We start from the raw sequence: 25,259 nt of genomic DNA, 5'->3' as shown, positions 1-25,259 counted from the left end.
TCGAGCTTTGCCTAGGTAGTTCAAGCCACCGGGTAGCTTCAATCCAATCCCTTACGGTACTAACTGTCCTCGGCGCTAGCCTGCTCTTGCTGTAGGGTAGTCATCTGGCACATGGACAAAACACTGGCCTTTTGCATCTCCATGCCAGCTGTGCAAGGAATGAAGTCTTGACGCTGATGAGAGGTATTTGATGGGCGGAAAGATAGACGATGTCGAACATGCAGCCAACCCGAGCATCTTCCACAAACACGCGCCCCCCAATAATGTGTCCATGACAAGGTCTCCCAACGTACTCTTCAAATATCACATCGTGCTAAATAAAGCCACGAGCACGCGTCTCACTTACCCCGCCCCTTTTCAGCCTTATCGCCCTGGCGAACCAGCTGCCAAGAAAATTTGACTGAGGGTCCTCAAGATCTCTCCGCTCATCACTCTCCCCGTCTCCAACCTCGCACCATTGCAGCGGATGGAGCAAGGACAATCGCAGATCCCATCCTATGAAGAAATCCAGCCTTAGTATTTTTTACCCCAGATGGACTCCGCAGCCTACTAGATATCAGCAGGCATATTTCGCCTGCTAGTCTCTCCCAATCATGGCAGCCGGTACATCAACCCCGCTCGTTGGCTCTCTCGCCACTATTCCCACTATTCTCACCACTCGCTCTACTCGCTCTACTTCATCTGCTTCCTCTACTGCGTCTACTCCTACTACTCCCACCACTCCCACACATTCCCCTTGGAATAGTGACCCCCTCATTGACGCCTCAAACGTTACCAACCAAGAGGCCGAGACTGCCCCCTCTCTCTACCAACAATGCATCGCCCTCAGGCAACGGCTGTCACAGGTCCCTGGATTTGACCCCTTCCTCGAACAACTCGACAGCGATGACCCCCTTGACCCTATCTACCCCTTGCGGAATCTATTTCGCACGGGGTATCCCCTCCTGGCCATTTACAACTCGCTACATCCTGCAAAAGAGTTAACTGTGGAGAGTTCCATCCTTACTGAGGCTGAAAAGTCCAAGATAGCCGTCATTAAATTCATCCGAGCCTGCGGAGAAGGGCTCAATATCTCGCCATCGGATACCTTTGGTGTTGCAGACTTGATGGGTGATGACCCAAACGACTTCGTCAAGGTCCGTTGCAATTATATTACTCTCGAGCACAGCGCCGGCCATGTCCTGACCAGCCATTACAGGTGGTTCATACCGTCAACTTTGTCCTTCACCTCGCCGCGAGCAAGCCACTGTGCTTAAATACGGGCTCCCAGATGGCTTATCGAGATCTGATTACAAAGGAGTTAGTCGAGACAGAGCGCAAGTATGTCGCGAACTTGGAAAATCTGCACGACTTCAAGAAGTCTCTGGAAGAGATGGACACTATCCCGGGCGAGATGATTGAGCAAATATGTCCTAAAATGGACGCAATCCTGGATTTCCAGCACCGCTTCCTGTCTCAACTCGAAACCATCAATTCAATGCCCCCATCTGATCAACACTGGGGAACACCCTTTCAGATGTATGAGGATGCTTTTGATATCTATTCACCGATTATTTCCAACCACCATAGGGCCACTCGGATTATGGACGATGTCTTTGACAAGATCAAACTATCCAACCACCCTATTGCAACTGACTTGCATACTCTTGAGCATTTCTCACTGAGCCCTTTGTCGCGGTTGGCGAAATATCCAGTCTTGCTTAAGGTATACTGGCTCATTGTGGATGTGACTGGAACAACCAACTGACACAAATAGGACTTGATAAAAAGGACTGAAGATGAGGAGATGAAACAAGAATTACTGGTCGGCTGCAATACTGTAGAACTCGTTCTGCAGAAGGTCAATGAGGCCACAGATCAAAGGCTCTTGGGTGCGGCTCTCGAAGATCTGATGAATCGAATTATTGACTGGAGGCAATACAGGGTTGAGCGGTTTGGAAAGCTCATACTGCATGGCACCTACGGTATTCTAATCAGAGATAAGAAGAAGGTGAGAGAGGTAGGTTTGAAGCTTTCATAAACTGGTTTCTAAACTGACATCAGGTAGTACAAGGCTTACCTGTTCGAAAACATCATACTTTGCTGCAAAGAGAAGTATTTAAAGGGACCCAAAGACCAAGACGACAAAGCACAGTCACCGGAACGCAGACATGACAACATCGGCCTTCAACTGAAAGGAAGGGTCTTCATGACTGACATCACTGACGTTGTCTTGACATCAGATCCCCGTAGGTGTCCCAACGCTAGGATACGACCTCTTTAGCTAATTGTGAATAGGCCCTTGTAGTGCGCAAATTTGGTGGCAGGGACCGTCTGACGCTGAGCAGTTCACCATTGCGTTTAATAATGAGATGGTTATGAAGAAATGGGCTGACGCGATTGAGACCCAAAGAAAGAAAACCGAAAGCTGCGCCGCCGATGCGCCGCCTCGATAGTCATTGTACGTTGCGAGCTGTCAAATCTTATACATGACTCTTAGTATGGTCGGTAGTATCCAGAGCACACAAACTCGGCCGTTCCGTGAGGTTCAGAGTAGGGCCTGTACATGAATACTGCCCAGTTCACTGATCTAACTTCTGTCTGCTCCCTCAAGGTGAGCAAGTTGCCGGCACAAGGTCAAAAAAACGCAGGTTTCTGCCCACTTCACGCTCAAACGCTGAGGCGCCCTTACTGCCTTTAGCGTCCACCACGACTTGCTCAAAACCAAGTTCAAGCCAAGCCCCTCCCGTGACCAGACTAACTGTTGATACCAAATAAGTTCGATGCATCTGATCACTGAGAGAATTCAACCAGCACAGCAAAGGCTTGGCCCATGAGGGAGAGAGGGGATGAAATTGACGAGGCTCGGAAATTGATTAAAGAAAGAGAGTGAGAAAGGAGGTGCCCATGTAGAGCGGCAGGTGGGTCGCCAAGTTGGAAACTCGATGCCTAGATGCGCCAAGTAGAATGACGGTCAGGGTTGGGCTCGAAGATCGACAACCCTTGGGACGCAATCGGCAAAACCGTAGCCTCGGAGACTAGTGTAGAGCTAGGAAGTCGGGGATCAAGACAGACCAGTCTGGGTACTTCCCGGCAGAGCCGACAGAGAGGTCCGGCTAGTCATGAACTGGTTGTCGATCTTTGTGGACGCCGCTATTTGGCACACTAGCATCACGCTTGTTACAGATGTGGCAAACACTCCGACTCTCACAACACGAAGAATCGCAATTCCCAATGCTAGCCCCTGGTCAAGTTCTTCACGAGCCGGCCAAGGCCTCGGCAGAGAGCGGGGAGGACATGGATCCAGAACGTCATGGCGTAATGAAGATGATTTCACCTCCCGCTCGGACGCTGCAGTCCAACCCCATTGTCAAAGCTATTGTCAAAGCTGAAGTAAAATCTGTGTAACGTTTCAAACGTGAAGCGGAGATCACACAATCACGTGTCGCATGCGAAGCCCAGATGCTGCTCTGTCAAATATCGTCTCCAGGATCGGTGCAAATTACAAGAAAGGCCAAGGGAATTAACCCACAGAGATATAGTGTGGCGCATGTTCCTCTGCTTCTCTGCATTGCTTCCCGACAGGCTAACTTGGCTGAATCCAACCGTATATCCTCTAGAATAGGCAAGGGGGATTGCAGTTGATGCCGGTGATGTTGGCACTAACCCGCAGAAAGTAATCATCTTTTTAACTATGCATGGTGGCTGAAGCGTATGCATATTGAGACCGCCATTACAGTCGGAATGGAACATCCGGGGGCGAAACAAACGCTGCGATTCATCTTCAATGTTTCGTGTGGGCGTTTTCGCAAAATGCACCACGTAACAAAGCTGCGACGTGCCCACAATGCAGTCTATTGAATCTCGTATGCGTGGGTTTTATCCACCGCTGATCGTCCTCCGGGATGCATGCACAAGGGCTCCGGCACTCCCTGCACACCACTAGCCGGAATGCGGGTTCACGAGCCGGTGAAGCAGTTTGAATGACTCGCGCCGGAGACTGGGGATTTGGCTCCTTGGCAATGATCGGCATTGACATGGTCCCGTAGGAATTGCATGCTGCTAGCAGGCCCGTGGAAGACGCAAGCAATCGCCGGCGAATTTGGAATATCACAGCACGAGTTTGAACACGATCCAGTGTCGATATTGTCGTCGTACTATCGGTCTCGGATTCTCTTGGGCGGACTACCCCTGACTTAGCTCAACCTTCACGACGCGTCTTGCCACTCAACAAGTTATAGCGTCGCAGGTAGTGGCATTTCCTTGACTCGGCGAGTGGTGATTACTCATTGTCGCCGCCCACACCCATTCGACGCAGGTAAGCCCAGCATGACATCTAATATCTCACCCCTGTCTCGTCATGGCTTGGTTCGTGCTAGTGATGCGTACTCCGTGTGCTCGAGAGCCCTAATCCGCCGTGTAACTGGGCGCCGAGCCCCCAGGAAGATCCTTTGGCGTAAGAGTCGCGGCATGCCTTTCCTTTTATGTACCAGCTAGTACTCGGTCTCCAATGACCCGGAAGCCAAATGATCAGCTAGACTGTTCATCCCCGACATCGCATCCTCCTGGCCCCTGTCCCGACATCTTTCGGCCATTGATGGTCCGGAACTCAAAATACTAGTCGCACCATCGTCTGCACCAAATGATCGTGCCTTGGAAGTTCGAATGTAGCTCGTCGAATGGAGTGGTCTAGTCTGTCATAGTAAAAAGGCGATGCTCTTTAGGCCCGAATGAGTCGGGGTGGTGTTTGTAAATAGGTTGTAAAGCCCAAGAGCGCCGCCACCCGCAACGTTTTGCCGTATGCAGAATTTTGCGGTTTCCTTTTGCTTGCTGTCGAGGCTTTTCCTCACACAGTCACTGTTCCTGCGGTTTACACTCCTTCTACCATTCCAGCGTCGCGAAGTGCGCCACTCGACAGCCGCCATTTTCCTAGACTTTACGACTTACGATACCCGAAATTGAACATCAACACGCACGGCGACGGAACGACCGACGCAGCCGTCACAATGGCAGGCTTCCTGGTACCAGATTACTACAAGCCTGATCTGCCCAACAGGAATGATATGATCGTTGCCTCGATTGCCTGGGGCTTCTCCCTGGGCACCCTGATTTTCAACTTCGCCAAGGCCGTGGGACAGACCAGGTCGTCGTATAGGCGGAGGAAAACGTTGACCGTCTACATGGCCCTGGTCTGGGCAGAAATCATTTCCAGCCTCATCCTCGGTGTCATCTGTTGGCTGTACCTGCGCGGATACATCCAACCGAGCATGCAATATTTCTTCTTCGTTAGTAAGGCTCCCCGCAGCCTCATTCCCTGAAGTTGCACTTAACTAATGCTGTTGTTCAGTTGTTGCATGGTCGACGCAAGTACAATGCCTCATCCAAATCATCATCAACCGAGTTGGCCTCCTCATGGTTGTCCGTTCAAATGCGACTCGACTCAAGTGGTTGTGCTTCCTCATCTTGCTGGCCATCAACATCAGCGTCTTCTGTATCTGGGTTCCTGCCCGTCTTCAGATCAACGAGACGTATATCCACGTCAACAACATTTGGGATCGCTGCGAAAAGGTCATTTTCGGTATCATGGACGCGGCCTTGAACTTTTTCTTCATCTACACTGTGAAGCAACGCTTAGTTGCAAACGGTTTGACAAAGTACACCCGGCTGTATCAGGCGAACTTGGTCCTCGTGACGCTTTCCATTATCTTGGACGTAAGTCTTCTGGCAATTGGTTCCGTGGTATGGATATGCTGACATACGAACAGGTGCTCCTCATTTGCATGATGTCTCTGCCCAATGGTTTCGTGTACGTACACATCACAAAACAAGTCCCTCACTCTATGTGGAAGCTAACTTTCTATGCGCAGCTACATTCAGTTCCACCCCGTCGTTTACCTTCTCAAGCTTCATATCGAAATGAACATGGCCGATCTCATCGGAAAGGTTGTTCGTGCGAGCAACAACAACGCCGATAGCAACTACGACTACAACCGATCCAAATCCGGCAAGACCACCTCCAATACTCACCATAGCCGCTTCGCAGGCACTCTTACTACCAGGACGCATATTGAGCTTGGCGACGAGGACGAACAAGAGCTGCAGGAGCGTGAGAATCTCCAAGGAATCAAGAGAACGGTCCAGACACGTGTGGTGGTGTTGGATCCGCACGGGGACGAAGAATCCATTCCTGAGCACCACCAAAGAGCTGTCAGCGAGGCAAGCTCATCACAATGAGTACCCATCCATCTACTCGCACAGGATTGAGGCTTGGCCATGGGTCATATTATGACAATGAACATTTGGCGACGATGGTTCTGGTCGAGTTTACAATGCTGGATATACAAGTTTTAATTAGATAATGGAGGCAGTAGATGACAGGGCGTAAGACTTCAGCAATATAGATATAGTCTTGCAATAATAGAAAGGCAGCCCTAGGTGACCAAATATATTAATAATTAAGCTGTTAAGGCCTCGAGGCTGTTTATTAATGGCTTTTTACAATCCGCAGATAACAACCACTCCTATCAATAGCCACACACCACTCCGATCTTGAAATGGGTAAGCCGAGCAAGCAGCCGCACGATTTCCAACTTCTGGTTACTGTTCCGGTGGCTGGCATTTATTCCTCGTATTTAGAGGACAATCCTGTAAGGCGACCAATCCCCGTGGTGTAATGTGTATTCGCGCCAGGCCCCTCACGTCGACCTGCATCGAGGCGCACCAGAATCCTTCATCCAGCTCTCTAAAAATATCGCAAGCTGACGACTCTCTGGAGATGATGTAGGTAGTACCTCAGCGTGAGGTCCCTCATCTCATCTTTCTTTTCCTCGTCTTCAAATCTTTTACTCCCACTATTCCCCAACCATGAGCGCATTTGACACGGCACCGCTGGTAGTAACGCCAGCAAGGCACCAGAGCCAAGACATTCCGTTCTCAGAGTGGGTTACTCTCCTCACTCTGTGTTTGGCACCTCTCATTGCGCACGTCGTGGTTGGCACCCCTTCGCCATCCTATCTTTGCACCAGTCGGCCGAAATGGCACGAGCGGATATGCCACTACAACCCGACATCTATTCTCTGGCGCTACGCTGCAATCACAGATCGACGCATCCGAGCCAGGTCCTGGAATAGGGCTGATCTCGCCGCCACAAATGCCCTGTTTTGGACCCCGCGCGGATGGGATGGTTCAGAAGCCATGTCCAACAGCCTCCTATACTGCACCCATCTCCCAGAGCACTCGAGAGTTTCCGTCTTCTCGCGGGAAACTATCAAGACTCTTATTGTCACTTTTCAGGGAATCCAGGCTATAGTTCTCTTGTCGGGTGTCTTCGTCGCTGGATCTGATGTCCACTTTACCATCTGGATGGCGGTCGATATCATATTCTTCCCGTTGGCTCTCATCGGCCTGCTGAGACTTTGTTGTGCCCTTTGGCTGAATGAAGATTTTTCATACTCCCATTCCTACGCAGTCCCTTTGAATCCTCGGTCAGCGGGTTCCGACCGGGGCAGGTCATCATTTGACAGCTTACTGGAAATTTCTGCAATGCCTCAACAGGGTCAATTCCGAGATAGGTCGTTTTGGCCCAGCAGACTGTTCCGCGCGGTGTTTCTTCTCTATACACTCGGAATGCCGACTTTTGCCGTGTTATTTTTGGTACGTGGGGGCCAACACATAGCGACGAGCTTTGTCGTGATGCTGTTTTTTCTACTACACGTCGCCGCGACGACGTTCATCTTGATGTTTTACTTTTTTCGGGGCCTTACCACCACGACTCTCATACCTTGCATCACAGCGACTTTGTATAAACTATACACCGCAATCCTGATTGGACTCGCGGTTGCGGTCATCGTTGTCGCCTGCGTCGAGACCCGAAGGACGCCGTGCGGCAAGTACACCAGTGGCTATGGTGCTCTGGCAGACCTCATATCATGCCGGGGTTCCGCTACGAAAGCTCTAGCGGTCACAGAGGAGGATCCTGAGGCTCTCTTTTTCGGACTGGTCGCTTACAACTTTACGGTCGCCAGCAACGGAAGCTTCATTGAGATTGAGCGTGACAAGCAGCAGGTGTTTAACTTTACCGGAATGTGCTTTGGAAATGTGTCTAGGTGGTAGCGAGGGCCATTCCCGGGGATTGACGTGGTAGTAAAGAAATTGAAGATAAAAATGAATGGGACTCAAAGACGTAGAAGACTCAAGGCTTAATGATGTGCAATTCCAAAGCCCTGGACTAGAAGGTTTTCGTCTCCAAGGGCAGTAACGATTCTAAACTGGACTTGCAGTTGGATGTAACCATGTCACATGAATTCACATTGACATGCTCCCAGTTTCCAGCGGCAGCATTCGACTGTCGTGTCACTGTTGATGCACTACGCTCAGAACGACATAATTCCAAGGAACTTCGAGGTGGGTCTCAAAGACGGGAAGAACTATGACAGGGATCCCCCGGACGGAGTTTTAAAATTCGAAGCCAGGATTTTAATCTATCTAATTTGATGCAGGATTGTCACGAGAGTGCATTTACTCCCCTTGGTACCGGCAGACCTTCAAGAAGCATTAGCCCCAAGTATCAACTCGCACGCCGGAGCTTAGTCACACCTTAACATCAAGACGCTTCTCAAGCGAACCCCCGTCCTCCAAATCTTAGAGTTCACACAGGCAGGCTACGTCGGGGATTCAAGAGGCGCAGGCTCAGTGCCCGGCAAGACGGCTCCAAAATAAATGGAATGCAGCAAGGATATTAAATTTGATTAGTACCATATTTCGAGCGTCACCCTGACGGAAGTATTCAAGAACATTGGCGGTGAAGAGTATCAGGATAACAATAGCCGGTCCTGTCGTGAGGATTCTCTGGGGAAGATTTTGGGAAGCGCGTCCAGGGCGAGGTAACTGAGTGGTCTCCATAGAGCCTCGAAATGAAGAAATTTGTTGTTGATTGAGGAAGTCTATATGATTGGATAAAGAATCGTGAAGGTGTGTTGGAGGAGGGAAGAGGGAGGAATGCTGGAGACAAGAGAACGAACATTATCAATCATATGGTGTGGCTTAGATTCAGCTGCGATGCACAGCCAGCGAGGGAGTGGGCCAGGCTGAGCCCGAGAAATGGTGTCATGGTGTTGGTCCGAGTCGAATCTAGACCGTAAGGCAGAACCAACACAGACTAGTTCATAACGGTCGTATGCTCCGGGAAATGGGAAGCCTCAGAACTAATTTTTTTGTATGTGAACAGAGAGAAGCAGCATTTTGAAGCAAGTAAGCGCATAGAGGGCTGGGTGAGCATCCGAATGGGATCATACTACTGGACTGTTAGTGGATTTGGTGCTGCCTGCCTGCGACTGCGCACACACTTCTGATTCCGCTCCGGAAGTACGGCATCTCAGAGCTCTGAACTAATCTACTTGCAGAAGGCAAGGCAGTTTTGCGAGGGAAAATGGACTTATCCCCGACAATAATCATCTCCCCTGCTTGAGGAGTATTGGCGCTGCAGACACACTGCAAGGTGGCAGCGACGACGAAGACACCACAATATTCCGGCAGCTGAGAATCGAGCTTCAGCGCTAATAGGAATATGTGCAAGACACTGAAGCTGGCGGGTAAGCCGTATCGCAATCCAGTGATAACTTCGCAGAGATTACAAATTTAATTCACCCCACTGGCCATTAATACCATTGGGACACTGTTACTCAATCAGTCCTTAGGCGCGCTCGTTCAGTACTTTCGGCCCGACGGTATCGAGGCCTGAGATCCGGTCATGGGTTTCCGTCTGTGATACCGACTGCAGACACCACTCCACGGAGCTTGGATCCATGGTTGATCGACGTGGATGACCGCCGTCCAATTCGCATACTCGAGGTCCAGGACATTGTATACGCTGCTCTTAGCTAGGTCTGGAGCGGACTGCAATCAATGTTACTGAAAGAAAAGATGGAACGGATGCAGGAGGCCGGGGCTCTCAACCAGTCAAATGTCTGCTCACTAATTTTCCGAGATGCCATGCCCATCTGCCGCAGGACAGGTGTTCGATAAAGCGGCCAGCACAAAATAAGGCCAGCTCGCTCGACGACGTCTACCGATCTGTCATTCACGTGAGTCGAGACTGGGTGGATAAAGGCGATGAGCTTGAGTTTGCAGTTCTCGGTGCGGACACGTCTGACCCCAAGGCGCTGCACCTGGAGACGATACGATCGACTGGAGCGGGGCTGTCTGCTACAGGGTCGGCGTTACGGATCTTCGGTTGAGGGTAACCGAATGAATTTGAACAGAGGAGGCTCTTTTTGTATCGTCAAGAAGAATGTAGAGGATATTGTTATCCTTGAATAGTCTCTAACATTGACGGAAGAGCTAAGAGATCTCTTTGTATCTATAGTACTGTAGAAGCTATCAATACAAGACTTAATCTTGGAATGGCTGCTCCACTCCTCCACAGAGATAGTCAACAGGTTTAAAATGCTTTATAATATTGTACAGGATTTAAAAATACACTCTGAGCAAGGGATGCAATACAAATATTTACTTGAGAGGTGGAGGAGTGCTAACAGGTGACGGAATGTGAGTAAGCGAAGAGCTGACAGCAGGTGAAGGACTGATAGCAGGCGATGGTCTGCCCAACGGGACATTATCCTGTGATGCCCCAGTGGCTGTCGATATCGCGTCCAACTCCATTCTCCTGCCAAGGCTCCCTGGCAATTCGAACATGGGAGTCTCTAATGGAGGTCTTCTCGGCTCCTCATGTAATTGGTAAACATGGTGGTCATCACCCTCAAGTTCCCCATACACATTGGAAAGCCCTGCCCTGGGTTGTTCTGCCTTCATGCTGAGATCGACGCATTCTATTCCAGACTCAGGAGAACTCGGTGCGGTGTCTACTGCTGCTGCTGCCTCTCTCGCCTTCGCTGCTTTTCGGTGCCGGAGGAAGAAGAAGACGCCTACGGCTACCAAAACCAGGAAGACCAGGCACGCGATCACGGTACCTGTTATGGTGCCGTTGCTGAGAGTTGAGCTATTCGATTTTGTGGTTTCGGTAGTTTGCGTTGCTGAAGCTGAAGCTGAGGAGGAAGATGTGATATTTGCGTCTTTAGATGTGATGGTCACAATGTTCTCCTCGGCTCCCTCCACCCAGGTACATTGCGATACATTAAAGACTTGACGTTCGTAGTCGGCCGTTAGGTAACTGCAGTTGCTTGTCAGTAACTCTTTCGCACTTTATCGACTATATGACCTGGAAATTGGACTTACGCTTCTTGTAAGAATACCCGACCCAGCGTGTACTGCGTCTCATTCGCTGCCCGCTTCAGTGGGAAGTAGTAGCTTATGTTTTCCACTAGAGGGTACTCTGCCTTGAGGGCAAAGGCATCGTACGGGAGAACGATGGTGACCGAATCTCCACCTTCAAGGACATCCGAAAGCCGAAATGAGACTTCTGCATCCGTGGCGACCAACGTGCTGTGGTGTGTGTCGTTCACCAGGTATAGCCCGGTGGTATTGTCCACAGTGAGCCCAAACGCTGATTCGAATGCATCGCATACATCGTCCGGGAGCCAGAGATTTGGATCAGTAGAATCGATGTATATGTTGATGGGGGAAGATAGGAGGGTAGTTTTGTCGGATCCGCTGTAGGATATCGATTGAAGAGCAACAACGAGGTCGCGTGTGAGGTCGTCGGCCATGCTGAAGCTCACTGAGTTCTCGGTGAACCGGGACGTGTCGTATCCGGAGAAAATGAGCTGACCAAAGACTTGCTTGAGGCCTATTTGAGATACTGTTAGAAAGGTCATAGTAGAGCTGCGCAAACGGACGCACGTACGGTACTTGGCTCCTGCTGTGTAACTCCAGCTGAGACTTGGAATAATATCTTCATCCTTCAGCGTCGTTATAAAGGATGGCGCAGAGTAATTGCCCAGTGTGCTAAAGTTGACTGGCTGGGTGTTCAGTCCAAAGATGCCCCTGCGAACGACGGCGTTAGCTCAAGACCATCAAAACTTGACACGAGCTCCATACAGGTAAAATGGCGACGCCGTGGCGATGCCAGCGACAGTGTGGTTCTCAAGAGTAGGTCCAGTGCTACCGTCAACAAAACCTACACCCAGAGTCTCCAACCCGAACTGGGCTCTTTGATAGTAGCCCAAGTTAGCCTCTAGGCCAACACCATCTCCATTGATCGCGAAGGTGCCCGCGTCATACCAGGTCGACGACTCATTTGGCGTGAAGAGGTTACCCCTCGATACTGCGCAGTCGGAAGGCACATCGGAGAAGACGGCGGTCGAGCAACCATACTCGGACAGGACAACCAGAGTTTCGGGAGATGCTGTTGAGACAAGGACGTGAACATCCTGTTTTGGAGTTCCGACTCGGAGGTTGAAGCTGCTCCACGGCCCGTCATTGCCCTCACTGGACAGATGTTAGCTTTCCGTTCTCGAGTTGAATCTTGGCGACATCGTTACAAATATTCACTCGGGGAGATGACGATAGCAGCCGGTGCGCCAGTGTTTCCTGTTGACCGAGCCTCAGACCTGCTGTTGCCATCATTGTAGCCGTATACCAGACTTGGAATCAAACATATGGCTGACACTAGCAGTAACGCGGCGGAATGCATGTTGATGGTCCTGCCAATGTGTTTCTGAGTGAGAGGCAAAGGGCAAACAACACAAACATTGCAGAGGGGAACTTTCACCCGGGTCAACCGCGCGGTGCCTGACGTCCACAGCCCCCTGAAGCGCTAGATGGCAATAAATGCAGAGATGCGTGGAGAATGAGAAAAGTGCACTGCATAGTGGACATGAAGGACTGGAGCAGGATTGTGCCACAACTGAGGCGTTTCTAATCAGACCCCTCCTCCCTGCATGTTGTACAACCATGATGAGGCTGGTACCAATATCTGGAGTTGGGATGAGATTTGGGTGCAACTCTCAGATCACTTCGAAAGCCACTCTCCGGAAATCTTGAAAGAGATTGGCCGGCCCATTTACTTTGGGAATTTAGTTGAAAACCACCGGCGTTGAGTAAATGCCAGAAGCACGTCTGATTCAACGCAGCCTGAGTGCGCTGCCCTCTGCGAATCCCCATAGCCCGCGCGGCAATCTGTACCTCGGACAGCCCTCAGCCTAATATGGTATTTGCATTCAAGACTTCCTAGGCTAGCTATTGGTCCTGCAGGTTCCAGGTGTAGTCTACACGATTCAATTGGGTCACCAGCCCCGGCATGGCCCTGTGGGATTCAGCCAGCGGAGTCTCTAATCTCCGAAGACCAGCAAATCAGCCTTGTGACACAGTGACAGCGGGAGGAGCTTCGGCGTGTGTTCCAGATCGAGACTACTTCCATCATGCGACGAGGTTGCAATCGCGAAGTCAGTCACCGCCTGCAACACTGCGCACGTTTTAAGCCCCACAACTCGGGCAATTTCAGGCTTAGATCAACCTTTAATTGCTGTAAGGCTGGCTTGAATCGACGCGATCTGGTATTAAGGCGTACTATTAGCCTCGCTATGTCGTTCTAGTTACTAACAAAGACAAGATCGTGCTCTTGCGAGATCTGTGCTTTAGTTTGGTTCTCACGACTTGCTGAAGTTGATGATGTGTTGGGGGACTCATCCACCCATTTGCTTGAAAGGGAGCCATTGCGAGGCAGTGGATTAAAGGTTTGTGGCGCTCTTGTGTCTCAGGGGGCGTCACCCTGCAGATATTGACAAGACGACCCTGGCATGATCTGACAGACTCGCTTGAGAAGATGGCCTTGAGCGCCCTTTCTTTGAGAATTCAGTCGCACAGCTTCCCCAATATGGAAGGCTCCCCCCGGCGACACCGCCAACACACTGGATACTGGCCGATTCACAGTAACTTAGATAGGCAAAGCAGCCAAGAAATCCAATCCACATTTGTGGGGGGTTATCACGCATTCACAAAGCTGGCAACGGCCCCCAATGCCCTGGAGAAGCATTATGTCCCTAGCTCCCCACCGTGACGGGCGCCATTTGTATGTGGCGGTTTCGAGAAACGTCGTAAAGCCATCCAATGAGCTTCGCTGCCCTTCGCCCGGTTGCGGCTGAGAGAGGGCACACTGATTCCGGACATGTCCGCCGCGGCCGCAATCGGGCTGGATAAATCGAGTTGACAGGGAAGCGCCTGGGAGCCGCGTACGCCTGTGGCATCGGATCTTAATCTCGATTCGGAGCCTTGCGCAGAACTTGAGCCTCATTTCCTGCACCCCTGAGGAGTATGGCTCACTCAGCTCAATTTTTAACCGAGGGGAGAGTCGGAGTTGAGCCCTATGCCCCTGCAGCCTCACCTACGCTCGGGTTTGGGCCTGGCACAAATCTACAGGGTTACAGAATGCTGTTGAGGCTGGACTGTACTCCCCCACGATGAGTGTGTCTATAACTACTTGCCCTCTCCCTACTGCTCAGGTTTGCTCGCTTTCACTTGAACCGTGGTGTTGCTCGTTACTGCCTTCTGTTTTGTTAACACGTCGCGATCATGTTGTCTTCCAACTGTTTGGCGCTGTTCGGACTCCTCCTTGGAGCGAAGACGGCATATGGCAAAGGTACAGCTCAAGCTGATCCCATGCGACTCAATCTCTAGTATCGAGTATTTCTAACCTGGTGTGATTTAGCTATTCCCATCCGTGCAGTGGACTCGACTACTCCGGTCCTTGCCAGCAGTACTGGTGATGATACCTCGACGATAACTTCAGCACCGTACTATTATTATCCTGCTCCTACCGCCATTGCCCCTAATAATTGCTCGTACTACAACGCAACTGAACAACGCACCTTGTGGAATCAGCCATGGTGTAGCGTGTACGTCCCTGACCGTTGCCATAGTTTTCTGTTCTAACTTGCTCCAGGTATGCCGGGAACGTCGAGTTAGTATACTAGCCTACCGGCAACAACTACTCATACCCTCCGACGATGACTGACTCAGTAGCGACGGACTACACTTAGTGAGCAGCTCTAACCCGAGCCACCTAGACCTGTAAGCTAATCGACAATAGCACGTCGCCATCAGTATACATAATTGTCAGCACCCTGTACGGCAAGAATGCATGCGGCACCCTCGGGCCAACAGCCAGCAGGGCCATCTTCGGGTTTGACCTAGATGAAGTGTCCACGATTGTTCCGTACTTCGATACAACAGCAACGTATCGAAGGTCGACAAGACAGCTGTACCTGAGCGATTTGGTTACCGATTGCGAAGCCTCGTACGACATTTCTACCCTTACGACGATGAGACATCCCATCAAGGAGGATGATACTCGATGTAACCCGTCGATCGTCATGCCCATGGCCATCAAGAGCTATGGCAACCCGTACTGGATGCACTGCGGTGTGAATAACTTCAAGTATGGACTCTTCGACCCGCCGTATGCGATCCCCACCGTCGACGGACTGCTTGTCACGACTGCCGCCGCTTCTACAACCGAGGAGCCCGCCGCCGCGGCTACATCTGCCGACCCTGCGGCCGTTGTATCTACGGATCCCGCGGTAGTTGCATCTACTGATCCCGCCATAGCTGCATCCACTCATGCTACGGCCGTGCAGGACGTCGTGTCGACGAAGGCTCTTGCAGCGGCGGCCACAGCTACAGAAGTCAGCGATCCATCTGGTGGTTCAGATGGCAACTCTTCCGGTTCTGACGATAGCTCTCCTGGCTCGGACGATAATTCCTCCGGTTCAGGTGATAACTCCTCTGATTCGGACAGCAACTTCTCTGGTTCGGACGGCAACTCCTCTGGAAACTCAGACAACAGTTCCTCCGATGACAACTCATCCGGGAACTCAGATAATAACTCTGGAGATTCCAACACTGGCTCTAGGAACTCCATTGGTTCAGGAGCTCCGCAAACCTCGGCTGCGGATCTCGCCAATGCCCCATCCGACCCGGCCGTGTCTACCGTGTCCGAGCAGGTCATCAGCCTCGGGGCGGACGGTGTTGTCGTCGTCAATGACGGAAGCAGCACGACCATCACCACCATGTCGGTCTCGAGCGATTCGGCTGGCTCCGTTGTCGTATACAGCGGAACAACTCTGACGCTGGGCGGCTCAGCTGCGACCATGACCAACGTTATCGTCGCCTTGCCTGGTGCTGATAGCGCCGGTTCTACTGGATCTAGCTATGCGGACTCCGGCGCAATTGTGTCTACTGTGGCCGAGCAGGTCGTCAGTCTGGGAACGGATGGTGTCGTTGTCGTCGAATACGGCAGCAGCACGACCAAGACCCACACCATCCCAGCGAGCGGTGTCACCGTGTCCGGATCGATTGCTTCGGTATCTTCAGTTGTTGTGTACCATGGAACAACACTGACGTTGGGCGGCCCGGCTGTTACGGTGACCGACGCTGTCGTTACATTGCCTGGCGCGAACGCCTCCGGTTCGGCAGACTCTGGATACTCTACCCCCGAGTCTACTCCCGTCCAGGTCGGCACCTCGCCTGCAAGCAGAGTGACGAGCGGGGCTCTATGTTTGATTCTAAGCGTGCTTACTTCTGCATGCATTCTATATCAATGATTGTTAGAAGGGACAATGCGTCATCTTGACTGTGATAAACAGCTACTTGGTGTTAGTTTAGGCTAGACTATCACAAATTATGATCCTCTTCTCCTCATAACTTCCTTTGGACACATTCCTCAGTCACCAGGCACTTAAGTGTTCCATTCACAAAGGGAACTGTCAACTTGAGTGATGCCATCTAGCTGGCTGATGGACCACTACGCACCAGAGTGTGTATTGATCAATGACACCATGCTCGATGAGATCCGGTCTAAGGCGCCGTTGGAAGAGACGCTACGTCTCATGCGAGCGTCTCAGTACATGTATGAGAAGAATTGAGGCAGTTATTGAACCGACACTGACTGACTATCGGTTCCTTAATGTATTCAGACACCAACGATCTAGTCTCAATTCCCAGATATTTTCTAGACACGCCGCCCTCCACCATGTGCTTTCACCTCTGTGGTGCTACATTTAGTATGGCGGATTCTGATCATATTGCTGGCTTTGATGGTAGCCCTGATTCTGTTGGTAACCCTGGGACTGGTTCGACTGGTGTTGCTGAGGGTAAGATTGCTGGGGTGGCTGATACTGGTCCGGCCGATACTCTTGATGAGATTGGTGCTGATCAGGCCGGTATTCTTGATTGTATTGCTGTTGGTCAGGCCTGTATTCTTGGTGGGACTGGTGTTGGTCAGGTCGATATTCCTGATGGGATTGCTGTTGATCAGGCCTGTATTCCTGGTGCTGCTGCTGTTGGTATTGGGAAGGGGCGTTGTATCCTTGCTGAGCATGCGACTGTCCACCATACTGCTCATGCGAAGCAGGAGGAACATGGCCTCCCTGTGAAGAGGGAACAGACTGGTTTCCGCCACCGAGGTGCGCATTAGACGTTGGCGCTCCCACGCTCACACCCTCATTGCCAATGTCATCCGGCACAGAGATTTTGACCTTGGGCAGGTACTTCTGCACCTTCTGCTCCACCATCTTCTGCACAAAGACCCAGCTTTCACGCTCGAACTTTCGGTGTCCGCCGTTGACGACACCCAGAATGCTCTCCCGCAGCGTCTCCTGCACCTTCCGCACGAGGCTGCGGATCTTGTTGACCAGCTTGGCCTTGATGTCGTCTCCGAAGCCGCGGTCTGCCTGCGAGCCGGCGTCGCGGTCTAGCTGCGAGTCGAAGGGGTTTCCACCGAGAATCTTCTCAAGCGGGCGCTGGAACTCGTCGGGCAGCAGCTCGAACAGCTGCTTCTCGATGCCGCCCAGCACCTTGCGGAACTCGAGACGAACGTCCCTGTGGACTCTGCCAAGGCCCGTACTTAGCTTGTCGCTGATGACCTTGGAGAAGCCGCCACTGCTTTCTCCTTCGGGACCATCGCGATCCCGATCGCCGAAACCTCGCGAAGATCCCTCATGGGACGACTTCTTGCTTCCGAACAAGCCTCCGAGCCCCTTGACAATGTCCTTGACCTGGTCTTCAATCTCGCCCTTGACTCCGTCGCCGAGATCCCGCGTGCTCGTGTTACCGCGCAACCAGCGTTTGATGTGATCCAGCGCGATGCGGGTAAACTGCTCAGCGATGGGGGCGTGCTGCTCCCGCAGCTTCAGGCCGACCTTCTCCTTGATCTCGGGGCTGATGAGGCGGGCCGTATCTTCTGGGTTGCGTGATGCGTCCTTGACGGTGTTGCTGATTACGCCGAGGAGCCCATCCAGCTCGAAGCCCTGGCCTCCTGATCTCTTGTTGTCGTCCAGATGGTCTTGAACAGCGTCGATGGCGGCCGAGAGGAAGCCCCTGGCTCCGCTGGAAGAGTCGCGGTTGCCTCCTCCACGAGACCGAGTCTCGCTCGGACCATCGCGGCCTTCGGTGAGGTTGAAGATGTCACGCAGGTCGTCGCCTGCTTCGTCAGTGACCTTGCTGAAGCTCCGAGTGAGCTTGGCGATCTCGTCGGCGAAAGGCAGAGACTGGCCGCCGTAAGAATCCGGGGCTGCGTCGTCCAGGCTGCGCGAGTTGCCCGAAGAGCCACCGCCGTCCTTGTTGAAGAGCGAGCGAAAGGCATCAACAACCTGCGTCTCCAACATGTCGATGGTCTTCTGTTGAAACTCCTCCAGCTCAGTCGTGATGCGGGGCTGGATCTGAGGGGCAAGCGAGTCGACATATTCGTCGACCTTTTTCATCAACACCTCGGGGACGGCGTGAGAAGACATGGTTGTTTGTTCTGTCAGGAATAGTTGAGCTGATGAGCGATCTGATAGTTGTCTGGTAGTATTCTGGTGCTAACCTTAGCACGGCAAGGGGCGCTCTGGTGGTGAGATAGTTGGAGAAGCTGAGCTGGACTTGTGCGTTGTCAGTCTTGGCCTTGGCCATCTGACGTCAGCCTCTGCACGGACCACATGAGGAAGAATGATTCACGTAACACGAGTTTCCAGTGAAAGAGATCATCAACGGTAGTTATTCTTCAATATATACACAAGCTTAATCGAGCCCCAAAAGAGGAAACCTTCCCCAGACTTAGGGTCTTACAGGGGGGTGGCCCTTGCAAATGTAAGTTACAAGATAAGGAAAACGCTGACGAAGTAGATCTGATGACTAATTAGTCTTGAAAGTGAACGGACTGGGGATGGGGAGGGAAATAGAAGGTTACCATCACCCTCAAGGCTATTTAAAGCGAGGATTGATTATTGCTATCTTCCGTAGCTCTCGGGAATCTAGGTCATGACCATAAATCGCTCGGTACCGCTGTTGAAAGCCAAAGATTCACTCCACGTACTACAACCGCTGGCCGCGTAACCTGAAATCCTCTTCCGCGTGGACATGCATGCCCACCATCGAGTCCGGTCGATTTATTCAGTGAAAGTGGTCCCAGTGCCAGTTAAATTGAAACTGTAATAATAAACTATCCTGTAGATTCATACAAGCGAAAGCCCTGCAGTAAACTCTAAGCCTCAACCAGTCAGCTCGCCCCATTCCGCACTTGCTTCACTGAGATTCTACACCCAGAGTAATATACATCATCATCGTTGAGTTGTTTATGATGCCCAAATTATCAATGCCTTGAAAGAGAAGGCAGCACCGTTGCGGCCAATATTATCATACAAGCCAAATTGGCATGCAGGCTCATCTTAGGACCCATAGTGCCCATTCCGAGGCAATTCCGACCCGACGCCGTAAGACGGACCCGAAGGCGGCATCTACAAATGTTAACGACTCGGAGTACGGCCCGAAAATAGGGCGGATGAAGAAACGTAGCCTCCATTGTACATCCACTGATCCAGATCGAGAAAAGGTTTAGCGCCTTCACTTTATCGGCCCGCATCGGACGCGAGACAGCGAGGAAGTCCGATAAAGCGTTGATAGGCAAAGTTGTTATCTGCAGCTCCAGTTCGAAGTGGATCAAATTCAGCTGACTCTCTCTATTAAAGCTGAAGTGTGCTTGGTACTCTATCCGTCCCCTAACATTGGTACACTCACGGGTACGCTTCCATACACCATCACTGCCCTTATCACATCTGTGGACTCAAGTTCACAAAATGCATCCTCTTGACCCCCTCACGTCGGCCGAGATCACTCTCGCAGCCACGCTCATAAAAAAGCACAACCCAGAGAACAGTGTCCATTTTAAAAACATCACACTGATCGAGCCGCTCAAAAAAGACCTGAGGAAGTTTCTAGCTGCGGAACGGAGCGGCGCTAGTTTGTCAACTCTTCCTCGCCGGGTATCCGCCTTGTATTATCACAGAGGAACTGCCGACTTGTTCTACACCGCAGTGGATTTGGGTGCCTCGGCGATAGAGCGGGTGGAGAAGCTCGATCCACGATACCATGGACAAGCCGACATGGATGAAGTGGTTGAAGTGAGGGATAGGTGTTTGAGCCATCCCAAGGTGATTGAGCGGATTGAAAAGTACCGACTCCCCGAAAACTTGAGTATTGTATGTTTACCACGGTCCGAGAAGTTGGACCCCTACATCGCCCGGTTGCTAACTTCGAATGCCAGGTTTGCGACACCTGGCCTTTTGGACGTGATGAAGAAAAGCAGAACAGGAGACTTGCACAAGTGAGACTCGCTACCGCCTACTCCCAGAAAAGAAATCACACTGACAGATAACACTAGTGCTTTCTTTACGCCAAAGATCGGTCTCATCCAGGCTCCAACTCTTACGATAACCCCCTCCCATTTTCCCCCATTATTGACTACATCACCAAAGAACTTGTCGACATCATCGAGTTGCCCATTGGGGCAGATCACAGTGTGACGCCAGACGTCCAATACATTCCCCATCCGCCCAAGGAATGGCACCACGACCTTCAATCCGAGCCCAAGCGAGCAGATCTCAAGCCTCTCACTGTCCACCAACCGGCGGGTGCTTCATTCACTGTCGATGGGCATCTCGTGCAGTGGCAGAAATGGCGGTTCAGAGTTGGCTTCAATTGGCGTGAAGGCATGGTGCTGCACGATGTGACGTACGATGGGCGGGAGCTGTTCCATCGTCTCAGTCTGAGCGAGATGTTTGTGCCCTACGGCGATCCCAGGTCTCCATACTCGAGGAAGAGTGTTTTTGACGTTGGAGATATCGGAGCTGGCGTTGCTGCAAACAATTTGGCACTGGGATGTGACTGCTTGGGACTCATCAAGGTATGTGATCTCCGCCTGTCTCCTGAATCCACAGGACCATTCGCACGTTCAAAGTGAAGTTGTTGACTCTGGAACCCGAACAGTATTTCTCCTTTACACTAAGCGATTGGAACGGAAACCCAGTCCAAAAGCCAAACGCCATCTGCATGCATGAGATTGATGATGGGATCGGCTGGAAACACACCGATGGTGCTACAAAGCAAGTCTCCATCGTGCGATCTCGCGTTCTGGTCTTGCAAACCATCATCACTGTTGGCAACTACGAATACATCTTCATGTGGCACTTTGACCAGGCCGCCGCGCTTCATTATCGAATCCAAGCAACTGGGATTCTATCCACCGTCCCTATCGCTCCCGGGGCCAGAGTGCCATGGGGTACGAACGTCAACCATGGAGTAATGGCGCCTTACCATCAACATGTTTTCTCTTTGAGAATTGATCCTGCGATCGACGGAGATAAGAACAGTTTCATTGAGGAAGACTCCGTTGCTATGCCTTTCGACGAAAACAACCCTGTTGGCGTGGGTTACATCACCGAGAAGCGAGTTCTCTCCAGCTCGGGCTTTTCTGAAGCTCAACCAAACCGAGTCCATAAAATCATCAACCCATCCGTCATCAACCAGATTACAGGCAATCCTGTCGCGTATGCCATTCACAGCCCCCAGAAGCAGATGCTACTAGCCCATCCGCAATCATGGCATGGAAAGCGTGCAAAGTTTGCTCTGCAGCCATACTGGGTCACCTCGTATCGCGACGGCGAACTGTACGCCGCTGGAGAATACACCTACCAATCGCTTCCGGACGACGTACCAGGCGGTAATCCTCTGCAGAAGAAGGGCGATTTGGCTGCGTGGGCTGGTCGAGGCGACAAGGTTGACGACGAGGACATTGTTTTGTGGCACTCGATCAGCTTGACGCATAACCCTCGCCCAGAGGATTACCCTGTCATGCCTTGTGAGACGATGACAGTGAGCCTGAAGCCGAGTGGGTTCTTTGAGCAAAACCCTGCCTTGGATGTTCCACAGAGTACTCAAAAGGCGAACCAAAGCGTGTTATACAAGGAACGGCAACCCCCACTGGAGGAGAAAAGCACCAAAGTTTGCTGCGAGTCCAAGCTTTGAAGTTAAGGGCTTAAGCAAATCGTCTCCCCCGTTTATTCTTTGTGTTTTTGATGTACTCAGTTATCTGGTTCAGACTAAGATATATAAATAGATGTTTTCCAATCAAATTGTCCGTTGTATGCTTTGGAGGCTGTATGACCAAGCAAACGGGCGAATGAACAAGCCAGCTCGAAGACTCTTGACTTCCATAACAGCCCAGTTTTTCGGGAAATGGAATAGGGCTTCAGAGGGAGTAAGGGTTGAGTGAAAGAAGATGTGAAAATTCCCTCATTGTAGTTGAAAATAAATTTGATCCGAGAATGTGTTAAGATCAGTTGCCGAGTCGAAACGAGTCCCCAAACCCAGGGACGAGTCGCGTGTAGGACCAGCCCACTGTAGATCCATTTCATCCGCAAGGAATGTTGCATCCACGGGAGCAAGGGTTACAGCAGTATTCACAACGTCGTCCGAGATCGTCTCGGCAAGATCCACAAATGGCTCTGTCGTCATCTCGTGAATCATTCGAAGTGTCGGACGGTGAATAACGATGTTGCTCAATGGTTTCCAATTTTCCTCAATCCCATTTCTCCCTGTCTCGCTCATCATTCTCGGTCGTTCCCATGTCTCTCCAAGGGGAATTTCCCTCGCCAATATTTCAAAGACATCTCGGACGCATTCTGCTTCTGCCCATCGTTCTGCAAGTATGGCTAACGTGCTGGAGCAGGCGCGGATGGCATCGGAAACATCAGCGGACTTGTAAGAGAGCTTCCATCTGGAGGTCGGGGTGGCGTAAAGACAGTATAGGAGAGTCACGCCGATTTGGAACTGGGTCAGGAGCTAAATACAGGTCAGGGTGAGAATTATATCATGAAATGGGTAAGGGGCCGGGCTCAGCCAACATTATTGAGCGTTCATTGGGAGATGAATAGGGAAGAAATTGCACTTACCCCTAACCACGGCTGAGCAATCTCCTTTGCCATTTGGAATTTCCGAAATAACAACAATGCTTGACAGCAAGCCTGGACAGACCAATCGCCAGTTAGACCCTGCACAATGGTCCTGGTGGGCCGGTACAACATTATAATATTGTAATAATATATCATCTTGAGCCACCCCAGACTCACGTAACCCTTTTGGGACGGCTCTGATGATATTCCGGACCGTTGATTCCACTCCTTTATCTTCTCTAACATTTTAGCCCGCCATGCAAAAGCCGTGTCAGAATGGGTGACGAAATCTCTACCAAGGACCGTCTCCTGAATTTCTGATTCGAGTTGACGGCTGGCTAAAACATGAATAGCTGATGATAGATTTGTTGGTGAGTTGGATCCCACGAGTTGTGATCCCGGCTGAGCAGAAGAAGCAACAGCAAGTAGTTGGTCGTCGTCAATGTTTTCAAAAATCTGCAAACGTCAAGACCCAAGATCCCGCATGATGGATTCAACACCTACTGGAACTGTAATGTGGTTGTCTGGAATCGAGCTCGGAAAGTCATACGAGCTGCACACTGCTCGATCGATGGCGTATGCGCACCAAAAGATCCTTCGACGGTGCTGAATCTGGATCAATGCGTCGCTACTAACGGGCTGAGGCTCAGTTTCAGCTAGGTGTAGCTGCGACATGATGCAGAACCGGATTGTCCAAGAGGATAGTGAAATGATGTTCTCCTGTGATGGCACATGGAGGGCGTAAACAGTGAGAAGGAGAAATCCTTGTGCGCGGATAATAGGGTTGGCTGATGCGACTACGTATGGAAGGTATTTTGTAGTCGCAAGGGTATAGAATGCCTGTTGCAATACTCGTCAGTCTCCAAAGAGCCGTTCGATTCAGACCGCCTACCTGAGACCGCATCTGTCCATTAATGCGGGCTTTGGTCATCATAAATGCGATCGCATAGACCTTGCGTCACAGAATCAGCAACGCTCGGAATATGCTGTGGGTGTAGAACTCATGGCATACCATGTATATGAAGAACCCCTTCCATCTCATCGATGCAGGGAGGTTATCCCTGCTGCCCCTCCAAGCCTCGGCCATTTGCAAAAACTCATGTTTGAGCAAAAGAGGGTATTGAGAATGAGCCATGTCGAAGTAGGTCTGGGTTAAGAAACTCTCCATTTCCATGTTCAAATCCAATGCTTCTATAGTTGTGCGGTGGTCCTGTACAATAGGAAGTGTCTGATTGGAGATGCCTGAAAGAGCACCGAATAAACCGGGGCTTACATTGTCGGGAGGGGTGAATGCCAAGGGCATAGACACAGGAAGAGGAATGTCTACCTCTTGTTGGACAGGAGAGTCAAGTTGGCCGGAATAGTCTTGGTAATCATGGCTAGGATCGAGTGGGAGCTTTGAATGGCAGTTGTTCTGTTAGCAAATGTTTCGTAATGGAACTAGGAAAATAGGGTTACAGTTTCGTGTCATACCTGAATCCCAGTCCTAGCTCCGGACGTTGACTGATCCAGAGGCTGTGCAACGTGAATGGAGTCGAATGTTTCTTGAGACTGGGGAGCGTTGATGTGAACGGAAATCTCTTGAGGCTGTGTGGCGTTGATGTGATCGAGGCTCTCTTGAGGAATGACGGATTCCAATAGTGCAACTCGCTCCTCTAGGCGTTGCACATAGCTGAATACATGTCAGGACTCTGTGCGGCACCGTGTCGCTAGCTTGGGAGTTGATGGACAGACTCGTGTTCCAGGGGTAGCTTCGAGGATGGCAACCTAGCAGGGGTACATTCTACTACTGGTCAGAGCCTTTGACTCAGCCAAGTGCACAAGTGGATGCTGCCATACCGGACCCAGACTGGGTGCAATTTGTGCAAGGTCGAACCTCGGTACACTTGGAAGGCTGGTCAGAACTGTTTGCGGCCTTGGCCAGAAGTCGTAATATTGGATTCACCTTTTGCTTTCGATGACGGCAACGTGCACACGCCAATAACTTTGGCCGTTTGGGTGGTCCCTGTTCAACTTGGGTCGACATCGTCTCAGGCCGTCTCTATACCTTCGCCTTGTGTTAACATCAGCACCCACGCACCCCCTCACAATGACAAGTTGGGCGGCAATGAAAGTTGTGGG

At 51.2% G+C, this 25,259-nt stretch overlaps 9 protein-coding genes across 9 annotated transcripts; 5 read left to right on the top strand and 4 right to left on the bottom strand.

Annotated features, from left to right (window-relative positions):
• The first annotated feature begins 442 nt into the window (after positions 1 to 442).
• Positions 443 to 2,652, top strand: BGZ61DRAFT_456626 (Dbl homology domain-containing protein). The gene is made up of 5 exons (XM_046246541.1): positions 443 to 1,136; positions 1,199 to 1,705; positions 1,757 to 1,999; positions 2,048 to 2,228; positions 2,278 to 2,652. Exons 1-5 carry the CDS (start codon positions 594 to 596, stop codon positions 2,433 to 2,435), a joined length of 1,632 nt encoding a protein of 543 aa, XP_046101203.1. The 5' UTR covers positions 443 to 593; the 3' UTR covers positions 2,436 to 2,652.
• A 2,333-nt stretch (positions 2,653 to 4,985) lies between these two features.
• On the top strand, positions 4,986 to 6,213 carry BGZ61DRAFT_481065 (uncharacterized protein; the record flags this gene model as incomplete). The annotated part of the gene is made up of 4 exons (XM_046249260.1): positions 4,986 to 5,268; positions 5,327 to 5,691; positions 5,745 to 5,785; positions 5,847 to 6,213. The coding sequence occupies 4 exons, from the start codon at positions 4,986 to 4,988 to the stop codon at positions 6,211 to 6,213; spliced, it is 1,056 nt and encodes a 351-aa protein (XP_046101202.1).
• A 630-nt stretch (positions 6,214 to 6,843) lies between these two features.
• Positions 6,844 to 8,949, top strand: BGZ61DRAFT_508019 (uncharacterized protein; the record flags this gene model as incomplete). The annotated part of the gene is made up of 2 exons (XM_046251938.1): positions 6,844 to 7,938; positions 8,311 to 8,949. 2 exons carry the CDS (start codon positions 6,844 to 6,846, stop codon positions 8,470 to 8,472), a joined length of 1,257 nt encoding a protein of 418 aa, XP_046101201.1. The 3' UTR covers positions 8,473 to 8,949.
• On the bottom strand, positions 8,397 to 8,949 carry BGZ61DRAFT_456624 (uncharacterized protein). Its single transcript, XM_046246540.1, has one exon. It carries the CDS (start codon positions 8,878 to 8,880, stop codon positions 8,668 to 8,670), a length of 213 nt encoding a protein of 70 aa, XP_046101200.1. The 5' UTR covers positions 8,881 to 8,949; the 3' UTR covers positions 8,397 to 8,667.
• A 1,536-nt stretch (positions 8,950 to 10,485) lies between these two features.
• Positions 10,486 to 12,568, bottom strand: BGZ61DRAFT_551221 (aspartic peptidase domain-containing protein; the record flags this gene model as incomplete). Its single annotated transcript, XM_046255493.1, has 5 exons — positions 10,486 to 11,146; positions 11,212 to 11,734; positions 11,780 to 11,919; positions 11,974 to 12,363; positions 12,486 to 12,568. The coding sequence occupies 5 exons, from the start codon at positions 12,566 to 12,568 to the stop codon at positions 10,486 to 10,488; spliced, it is 1,797 nt and encodes a 598-aa protein (XP_046101199.1).
• Positions 12,569 to 14,445: 1,877 nt separating this feature from the next.
• BGZ61DRAFT_551219 (uncharacterized protein) lies at positions 14,446 to 16,718 on the top strand (the record flags this gene model as incomplete). Its single annotated transcript, XM_046255492.1, has 4 exons — positions 14,446 to 14,512; positions 14,582 to 14,768; positions 14,816 to 14,833; positions 14,963 to 16,718. 4 exons carry the CDS (start codon positions 14,446 to 14,448, stop codon positions 16,473 to 16,475), a joined length of 1,785 nt encoding a protein of 594 aa, XP_046101198.1. The 3' UTR covers positions 16,476 to 16,718.
• A 213-nt stretch (positions 16,719 to 16,931) lies between these two features.
• Positions 16,932 to 18,662, bottom strand: BGZ61DRAFT_359020 (uncharacterized protein; the record flags this gene model as incomplete). The annotated part of the gene is made up of 1 exon (XM_046241027.1): positions 16,932 to 18,662. The coding sequence occupies one exon, from the start codon at positions 18,660 to 18,662 to the stop codon at positions 16,932 to 16,934; it is 1,731 nt and encodes a 576-aa protein (XP_046101197.1).
• A 1,323-nt stretch (positions 18,663 to 19,985) lies between these two features.
• BGZ61DRAFT_358574 (putative copper amine oxidase) lies at positions 19,986 to 22,212 on the top strand (the record flags this gene model as incomplete). Its single annotated transcript, XM_046240976.1, has 4 exons — positions 19,986 to 20,387; positions 20,453 to 20,512; positions 20,570 to 21,091; positions 21,175 to 22,212. The coding sequence occupies 4 exons, from the start codon at positions 19,986 to 19,988 to the stop codon at positions 22,210 to 22,212; spliced, it is 2,022 nt and encodes a 673-aa protein (XP_046101196.1).
• BGZ61DRAFT_456618 (fungal-specific transcription factor domain-containing protein) lies at positions 22,208 to 25,222 on the bottom strand. Its single transcript, XM_046246539.1, has 9 exons — positions 25,084 to 25,222; positions 24,978 to 25,023; positions 24,873 to 24,921; positions 24,612 to 24,810; positions 24,151 to 24,534; positions 24,031 to 24,090; positions 23,643 to 23,978; positions 23,139 to 23,594; positions 22,208 to 23,028 (listed from the first exon to the last, which is right to left on the bottom strand). The coding sequence occupies exons 1-9, from the start codon at positions 25,162 to 25,164 to the stop codon at positions 22,480 to 22,482; spliced, it is 2,160 nt and encodes a 719-aa protein (XP_046101195.1). The 5' UTR covers positions 25,165 to 25,222; the 3' UTR covers positions 22,208 to 22,479.
• Between the last annotated feature and the right edge of the window lie 37 nt (positions 25,223 to 25,259).

Source organism: Ilyonectria robusta (assembly GCF_021365365.1).
Source record: "Ilyonectria robusta strain PMI_751 chromosome Unknown BGZ61scaffold_17, whole genome shotgun sequence".
Classification (NCBI taxonomy): Eukaryota; Fungi; Ascomycota; class Sordariomycetes; order Hypocreales; family Nectriaceae; genus Ilyonectria; species Ilyonectria robusta.
The sequence above is the reverse complement of the archived record's forward strand: the minus strand, read 5'-3'. Positions and strand labels throughout refer to the sequence as shown.